The following is a 9882-nucleotide window of genomic DNA, read 5'->3' as shown; positions in this document are numbered from 1 at the left end:
GGAGCCAGGTGTTGTTATCCAAAAGCTGGTGCAACAATTTCGTAATAACATAAACAACCATAAAACACTGCAAAGTATAATATGGGTCTTAAGGCTAAAAAACTTCAGTCAAATAATTACTAATTTTAGCAAACAATTACTAAGTTGGAAGAGGTAGATGAGTTAGAGAATATTTCCCCACAACGTCCAATGCTTTGTATATGCCATTATAGCTTGTATTGTTAATTTGAAATCACTTTGGTTAAAAGCTTTACTATAAGTGTTTGTCAGTCATACCTGTATCTCCTTTCTCTCCTTTTGATCCTGGCACACCTGGGAAAACAAAGTGCATTGGGTTTAAGAGAAATGCTTAGAATAAAATCTAACCTTGTGACACCCTCCCCTCTATCTGAATAAAAAACTCTCATAGTAACAATAAAATGTATACATTGTTTCAACTTTGATGTGTAGGTATATTGATGAAAGCAGCATTGTTACCCCACTGTGGCAAAACCAACCTCGCCACTGGGCATTGGAGAAGACTGATTGCCAGCCTCCTGCCATGTGACTATGGCCCCTGGGATGTATTGCCCTTTAAGGAACTGATTTGGGGCTTAATGGATTTTTATTGGGCTGTTTCTGGCCCTTTAAGTACTTTGGGAAAGGACCTGCAGTTCTGGCATGGCACTTCGGATGCAGCCGAAGTGCCAAAGTAGTTGAAGTGGCCGCCATTAGAAACGTGGCGGCGGCCATTTTGATTCATTTGAATGCAGTCAGCGGTGTGTGCCGTCAAACTCATGGAACTAAAATCGGCTACAGAACGGCACGAACAACGCTGAAGTTTTACCTTCCCTGGAACTAATGCATTTGACAAAACCAATTTACTGTTTAAATACAACTAGATTTTGGTGCTTACAATAAACACTGTAAGAAATCATATATATTAAAAAAAAAAAAAATATTTAAATAATGTATCATCAGAAAGATTGTGATCTACTGTTTAAGTACAACTAGGTTTTTATTCTTACATGAGATAATAATTTGGAGTTTAACATCAGTTTTCATATGTTCACATTATTCCCCTTTATTAAGGTTATTTTACACAATAATTTCTGGAGAAACAAGAAACCAGAACACTATGGGTTAAATCACCCAATTGAATTTCAATTATTTCATTATGTCACACTTGGGGGCTGGACTAAAAGCCCATTGGACAATTCAAATACAACTGTCACCAATCAACTTCCTTTATTACCTATAAGAACTGGGAAAATGCTATTCCCGGTTCCCCTCTGATGAGCTTATGAGCGACACGCGCGTCAGGGCAAGGGCACTAGAGCAATCAGAACCTTATCAAACTGACCACCTATCTACTGAGACATTATAGCAAAAAACTCCACTATACTGCTATCTAATCTAATCAACTCTCGGCTCCGCCGAGTGCATTTATTATTTATCTCTTATTTATTTTTTAACAACTTTGCTATTACAATTATGGGGAGGGTGGCTCTTTCTGTTATATACTAACTAGGGATAGTCCTTTTGGTTAAGGGGTGCCCTCGAAGGCACAATAGGGAAAGTTTAGATACATCTTTGACTTACAATCTCCTTTTCCCTCCCTCTCGCTTAACCAAGCCATTCTAGGTGACGATTATTCCGCAAACCTCTGTTATCAGCATCATCACCCTATGCTTAATATAGATCTCTGAGAGGTCCACTAACAATACATTGCCTTTTTTAGTAAATTGATTTTCAAGGGACTTCAAAGAATAATTAACGGGTACCAACTAGAATTTATCCCTGCATACATACTCCACTCTTCCAATGTTCAATACATTTAAACCAAAGGTGTACTTTACATGGACACATATACAAGGGTAGCAATAAGCTACTCTTCTTGGTAAAGTGAATACTTGTTGCAGCACAGCTGCTACTTTTATCTCGCACTGAACGGGTGTTTTAGTCACATAGACAACTTTACGGATATTTAGTATCAGACTGTCGAAATGCAACATTCTCTAAAATATTTTATGGATGTCATCGATAGCAATTATTCAGAGAACTACAGATACTAAAAATTATAAGCTATCTAAGCTGTAAGTGCAGATTGTTATCACTATTAAGAACGGTTGCATATATCTCTTCACATCGTTCAGCCAGTGTTTAAACACTAAGGCTGGCTATGTTACTAATAAATTCTGTATCTATAGGTACAACTAACTACCAGCAACTTAGGCTATTCTCATCGACAGATAGTATAGATCGTTATTACCATTAGGACATGTAAAATAGAGTTCCTTATCAGAAAGGAGTTCAGAACTTCCTATTTTCATGTCTTCCTCATATTAAATACTTGGACAGTAGCAGTTTAGGACCTGACATAATACATTTTTGATAGTGAGGTCGACTCAAGTATAATTATTAATATTGGATGTATAGTTTTAGAGTTATGAAAGTTGGGTAAAAAGTATGTTTTAAACTGTACGGCTAATTGTGTTACCTCTCAGGCTAAGGGGAGGAGATGTGTGGGATGTAACCAGTGTGTGATTGGGTAATTCATAATTGTCTGTGGGCGTCTCCCTTGCACGGGAGAATTGCATAAAAGCAGAGTGTGTGTCATTAAAAACCTGAGTTCTACTTCACCCTCAATTTGGAGTGCCGTCTCTTATTGGGGGAATCTGCTACAAGGGATTGCTATGCTTGTCATACTCCCTTGCTAAATCACTACTAAGCTCTTGTAAGAGCTTGTTCCTGTCTTGCTCTATGAAGGAGTCTACGGTGGTTATGGTGTTGGCTGGAGTGCTTGGAGCCCTCAGGAAGCGCTAGGAGCATCCTTCAATGGAGGTACCCAGTCGGGTGCCCGTCGATCCTTTACACCCACCTCCCACTAAAATGAGTATTTACCGTATATACTCGAGTATAAGCCGAGTTTTTCAGCACATTTTTTGTGCTGAAAAACCCCAACTCGGCTTATACTCGAGTCAATAGTCTGTATTATGGCAATTTGCATTGCCATAATACAGACATGGGGCTGTGGGGGCTGGCAGAGCTGTAACTTACCTGTCCTGCAGCTCCTGTCAGCTCTCTCCTCCTCCGCGCCGTCCGTTCAGCACCTCGGTCAGCTCCCAGTGTAAATCTCGCGAGAGCCGCGGCTCTCGCGAGACTTACAGTGTGAGCTGACAGAAGAGCTGAACGGACGGCGCGGAGGAGGAGAGAGCTGACAGGAGCTGCAGGACAGGTAAGTTACAGCTCTGCCAGCCCCCCTCTCCTCCCCACTGAACTGCCAATGCTGGACCACCAGGGAAGGAGAGCCCCCCTCCCTGCCATGTATCAAGCAGGGAGGGGGGACGAAAAAAATATATAGTAATAATAAAAAAAAATAATAATAAATTAAATAATAAATAATAATAATAAAAATAATAATTAAAATAATAATAATAATTAATAATAATAAATAATAATAAAAAAAAATAAAAAAATTGCCCACCCCCCACCAGGGCTCTGCAACACACACACACACGCTGCCCTCATACACACACGCTGCACTCATTATACACACGCTGCACTCATTATACACACACTGTAAATAAATATTCAATTAATATATTTTTTAGGATCTAATTTTATTTAGAAATTTACCAGTAGCTGCTGCATTTCCCACCCTAGTCTTATACTCGAGTCAATACGTTTTCCCAGTTTTTTTTCATACACACACTGCACTCATACACACACACACACACGCTGCACTCATACACACACGCTGCACTCATACACACATGCTGCACTCATACACACACTGCATTCATTATACACACACTGCATTCATTAAACACACTGTAAATAAATATTCAATTAATATATTTTTTTTAGGATCTAATTTTATTTAGAAATTTACCAGTAGCTGCTGCATTTCCCACCCTAGTCTTATACTCGAGTCAATACGTTTTCCCAGTTTTTTGGGGTAAAATTAGGGGCCTCGGCTTATATTCGGGTCGGCTTATACTCGAGTATATACGGTAATAAAGATATCAGCTTCATTAAAAATACTCATATTGACTGTGTTGGAATTTCAGCGCAATCAATAGATATATTGAGACAAAATAGTAACTACTTTGTCTCAGTATTTTTCCTACACCTGACACTGTTTGATGCTGGACAGAGCTACCGCTGTCAAGAAATGTCAATTCCCAAGCCATTACCAGTGATGGCTGCAGAGAAATTAGCTCTGTATTTGGAGGATTCCATGTGCGTGAGAGTATGGCAGGGATGTTGGCTTCTGACAGCTGAAGTATCTGGAGCAAATGAGTACCCACTGGAAGAGAATGGAGGCGCAAGCATGGCACAGTTCATGTAAGTAGAGTTTACCTTTGTCTGATCCCCTCCATGGCCACTGAACTGGAAACATTTTGCAAAGTACCCAGACGATGACAGTGCTGCTTTCATTGTCTGTTATGTATTCCCAGCATATGTTCCTATACCCTAGAAATATCTATACACTAGACTGTTTTTTTTTTGCCTTCTTTTGGATCAACAGCAAAAAACAAATGTGAGGAAGGCTGAACTTGATGGACGCTAGTCTCTTTTTTTAGCTATGAAACTACGTAATATATATATTATATATATACACATACATACACACACCAATAGAGTTGTGGTGGGGAAAAAAGTGTGGATGAAAACCCCTTCCACCTGAAGTAAATGGATAGTTAATACATTTCTGAACACAAATACACACACCAGGCAAGCCTTAAGACTTGCTTTTCCCACGTAAATCTCACTTTAACAGTGCTCTTACTACTGCTCGTCTTCCTTAGTTGTGTTTCAAATCTGTTGTATACAGCAGACATATACTCCAAGGAATCCATGTATAAAGTGGAATTGTGAGGCAAAAATGTGGTTCTTTGTTGAGCTCATTTCCATATGCCTACCCAGAATCCCTTGCAGAAGTGAGAGCACTGTTAAAGTGAGATTTCTGTGGGAAAAGCAAATCTTATGGCTTGACTGGTGTGTGTATTTGTGTTTAGCAATGTAATATATATATATATATATATATATATATATATATATAAAGAATATATCCAAGATAGCACTCCAAGGACTTGCATAAAAAATAACTTTTATTACCTTCCAGTAAAAACAGCGAAAATCAACGTTTCAGCTTGATCTCCTCAAGCTTTCGTCAGGATACACTGTACACAACAAAAAAACCCACATATATAGCATACAATAAATTGATTACTCACCACACCTGTGTTGCCTCCGATCCCATGGACGCACGGACCGAGACTGACGCCGGCTGCCCGGAAAGTGTCAGCAGCCGTGCGACGTCGCGTTCAATGACGCGGCCAGGGGTCGTTACCATGGCGACCTATCAACATAGTGCCGTTAACAATTATTTACAAGTGTTATAAAAACAAATTCCACTCTAGCATAATGGACGGATGTAACCTAATGCATAGGAAGTAACAGGCTAAGTGAACAAACCAAACCGATCCATTATCTCACTCCAACAGATACGATCAGTGAGGCATATCGGAGGTGTTTTAAGAAAAAGGGACATATACTGTTTAACGGACTGTTATCAAAATCAGTAAAGTACAGCCACATCTAATTCAAGAGCTTAATTTATGACAAATAATGGTCTATATAAGGGAATCTAGCGACCAATATCCCAGTGCCTATTATACAGTAGCAGAGGGCTGGAGAAGGTGCAAACTATATCTCACTATTTGGCAGAGGGTCTTTTACCCACCACAGAAGATTGTATCTATAGGCAAACAATTCTATAAATTATACAGCCATAGCTTGTTTAGAGTAAGTAGCCAGAATAGTGGCCCTAGAAAATACCAAGATAACGATGAAAATCATAAAATTAAATTAAAAAATTAAATTAAATTAAATTATACCAATAAATCAAAAAATGGTATGATACAGTATAGGAACTAAGGGAAGCAAGGAAAATAGACACTCCCAAATGCACTGACCCATATATCCATCTACTCCTAAATATGTAGACTACAATAACGGAGGAAAAAAAGGAACGTTACATGGTCATATATACCAAACATGGATCCTTAGCGTAATCCTCAGTATAAACATGATCACTGTGAGTACATGGACTGGTAGCCTATCCCCCTGGGTGGGCACCATATCACCATCTCACATACGTGATTATACATGGCCAAAATACTACTGGATGTTTAGAGAACAGAGCAACTGTATGTCTATCCCCCATGGTGGGCATCACATTGCTTATCTCATAATACCATCCATGAACTTATAAAAATGCAGAAAGGGTGTATTTTTCGTTGAGCCCATCCGGGTATACTGTTCTCAAAGTTCTGATCCAGTATAATTCACGCTGTAAAAGCATCTTACTACGATCTCCCCCTCGCCTAGGTGGTGGTATGTGGTCAATCGCCATCAGTTTCAAAGTTGGTAGTGTATGGCCTTTCTCCAAAAAATGTTTGGCCACAGGGAGGTCCGATTTTTGATCCCTATAGGCCACTCTTATACTGGACCTATGGTTCCGTATCCGTTCACGGAGGGGTAGATCAGTCTTGCCTATATACGTGAGCCCGCATGGGCAAGTTCATTTGTATACTACAAAGTCTGTAGTGCACGTTAGGCGATGCTTTATATAATATTTTGCTCCTGAATGGGGATGAGTGAAAAATTTGCCCAGTGACATGTGTCCACACGTGACACATCCAAGGCACCTGTAGCAACCCACATTCGTGGGGCTCTGCTCCTTCTGGTAGCAGTGTACGGGATCCGTCTTTACCAATAGGTCTTTTAGATTTTTATTCCTCCTGTAGCACATCATAGGAGGTTGCCGGAATAGTTCTGGTAAGGAACAATCGTTTCTTAAAATTCTCCAATTCTTGTCAACCGTTTGCTTGAATCGCGACGACCCTGTGGTATAGGTAGTCGGGAACACCAATCTCTTCATAGATGAATCTCTTGATCTAACTTGTGTTGAATGGCACTTGTTAAGGGCTTTTTCAAGAGTTTGGTCGTTATACCCCCGCTGGTGAAACTTTTCCCACATCTCCTTTATCTGTTCTGTTGCCTTATTATGATCGGAGTTGTTCCTCAAGACTCTTAAGAATTGTGAGTATGGTAACGATTGTTTGAGTGCACGGGGGTGAAAACTGTTAGCCTGCAACAAAGTGTTGCGATCAGTTGGTTTAGAGTATAAAGTATAGGCCAACTTTTCCCCTTCTCTCATGACCCGTACATCTAGAAAGTCAACTGTGAATGGATCAGCTGTCATTGTTAGTTCCACATTTGGTGTGCATGAGTTGATTGTATAGATCATCCTTTCTGCCATGTGGATATCTCCCTTGATGATCATAAAGATGTCGTCGATATAACGACCGTATACTAGAATGACATCTTTAAATGGTTCCAGTATGTATTTAGATTCGAACTCAAACATATATCCATTGGCGTACATTGGAGCCATCGCGGCTCCCATTGATGTACCCGCTGACTGTCTATACCAATTGCACTCAAATCGAAAGTAATTTTGTGTTAGGACCAATTCGAGAAGTTCCATCACATATTCTACTGACGGTCCCTTGTATACATCTGAAGATGAAAGGATCTATCTCATGGCCTGGACTCCCTCTACATGAGGGATGATCGTGTAGAGGCTTTTGACATCACATGTCACTAGTGATGTCAGACCAGCAGGTAGTGTCAGTGTAGAAATTAATTTGATGAAACTAGGAGTGTCCTTAATGAATGTATGGAGATTTTCAATTGTTTCCTTAAACAGGAAATCCAGCCACTGGGCCAACGGTTCTAGAATACCTCCGACTGCTGACACAATCGGTCTCCCTGGAGGGTCCTGGAGGTTCTTGTGGACCTTCGGGAGTGTGTAGATTACTGGCGTTCTGGGATTTGGTTTTTGTAGAAATTCACAGAGATCCTGATTGATGAAATCTTGTTCAAGGCCTCTCCGTAGAATTTCATCAATGAGCTCCTTCACTTGTAACGTTGGATCGCCACCTAATTTACAGTAGGTCCCTTCATCCGATAGTTGTCTCATTACTTCCATTTTGTATTTGCCATAATCTTGAATAACAATTCCGCCGCCCTTGTCTGCTGACCTGATGATGATATTCTTGTCCTTAGCCAAGGATTTAATAATATCTCGATCTGTTTTGGAGCAATTGGAATGATGCGGGTGAGTGGTCTTTAGATGGTCGGTGGACTCCCTTTGGACTGACTTCAAAAATGTTTTGATGGTAGCCTGATTAGGCATTGGGTCGAAAGTGCTTTTCCTCTTGAATCTATTGCTTTGATCTTCCATAGAGTTGGTTTTATTTTTAAAAAAATCTTGTAGGCGCATTGTTCTGCCGAATTTATACAGTTCGACTTCCCAATCTAATCTAGTTTGGCTGAGCAGTGGGAACAAACGATAGTCCCTTGCTTAGTAGTTTCTTTTCAGCCGTTAGCACCCGTGAAGACAAATTGAAAATGGGCATTATCTCCTCTGTCGTGGTGGTCTTCCTCCTACCCCAGAAGGTGCGACCCTTCTGTCCACGTCTGGTAATCGTCCTTCTTCTGAATGAGTAGTTCTGCTCTGGTGCCTGGTTTGTATACCCAAATGATCCCGATTGGTGTTCTCTAAAAAAGGCAGTGTTTGGGAATCTCTCTGCACCGTTCCCCGATAATCCTTGTGTTCAGACTCTGAGCACTCTGAAGTGTTATCTATGGTATAATGTCTAGGTCTGCGGATAGGTCTCCTCTTCCTCACAAAGTTTGGTTGGTCACTAGTGCCACTCAGCCACTTATAGACCCTATGTTCCTTATAGTCTGCTGACACTTTCTCCTGTTTATCTCTTTTAAATCTAACCAGATCGGTTTTATAACTCTTCACAGTATTCTCCAATTTTAGCAAAGTAGATGAAGCTTCAGGTGATGCTAGTAGTAATGCTTGTCTGGTTTCTAGATCTGTGATTCGCCTCCTGACCTGAATCAGATCCTCCTTAACATCTTCTATGATAATTAACATCAAGTCTAATGAACATTTGTTCAAAACAGAGGTCCACTTTTTGCATACCCCAGGTTTACGTCTCCCAATGGTGGGTATATTGCTTACCCTGAAACCTCTCGGATCTGCAGATTACGATGGTACTCAGATAAAAACAGACCATGCAAGTCTAAATCTGTTTCTCGCTTTCTCAGCCTCAATAGTTCAAAATAAATGTCACGTAATGAAGTGGTGTTAGGGAGGTCAGAGGTTGAAACATCCCATCTAATTCTTTCTGCGTCAGAGTCACTGTATTGTAGAATCTCTGCCTGTTCTGCACATCCACCTGCTAGAGTGAAAAAATCATCCATGGATACACAGGACTATATAGTGTATCAAAAAAAAACCAATGCAATATAGGATATGTCGTTGTAAACAAAAAAAAAAAAGGGGAAAAGAAAAATATTGATTTAAAGTCCAGACTCAGAACCTAGCTGAGAAAAGCTAGGGGGTGCATAGAACATCAGCAGTGGCTCTGCTGAATATTGACACAAAACAAAAATAATCTTGCACTCCTCCTGTGTAAATAGTAGGTGCCCGGTGCTTGTCAGCCAAAATTCAAAGAATATATCCAAGATAGCACTCCAAGGACTTGCATAAAAAATAACTTGTATTACCTTCCAGTAAAAACAGCGAAAATCAACGTTTCAGCTTGATCTCCTCAAGCTTTCGTCAGGATACACTGTACACAACAAAAAACCCCACATATATAGCATACAATAAATTGATTACTCACCACACCTGTGTTGCCTCCGATCATACATACATACACACATATATTTAATAAATACTGGAACCAGAGACAAAGACAGGGCACAGATTCCAGTTCAGATTCAAACTGGATTTAGATGCCTGCATTA

General features: G+C 40.1%; 1 protein-coding gene across 2 annotated transcripts in view; it reads right to left on the bottom strand.

Annotated features, from left to right (window-relative positions):
- Window positions 1-238: 238 nt before the first annotated feature.
- LOC134575709 (pulmonary surfactant-associated protein D-like) overlaps window positions 239-9882 on the bottom strand; it is a 132974-nt gene continuing 123330 nt past the window's right edge. For both annotated transcript variants that reach the window (XM_063435081.1, XM_063435082.1), the window contains one exon: window positions 239-312. In XM_063435081.1, the coding sequence (XP_063291151.1) occupies window positions 254-312 (59 nt within the window). In that variant the 3' untranslated portion in view covers window positions 239-253. The remainder of the gene's footprint in view (window positions 313-9882) is intronic.

This window comes from Pelobates fuscus, chromosome 10 (genome assembly GCF_036172605.1).
Source record: "Pelobates fuscus isolate aPelFus1 chromosome 10, aPelFus1.pri, whole genome shotgun sequence".
NCBI classification, from domain to species: Eukaryota; Metazoa; Chordata; class Amphibia; order Anura; family Pelobatidae; genus Pelobates; species Pelobates fuscus.
The sequence above is the reverse complement of the archived record's forward strand: the minus strand, read 5'-3'. Positions and strand labels throughout refer to the sequence as shown.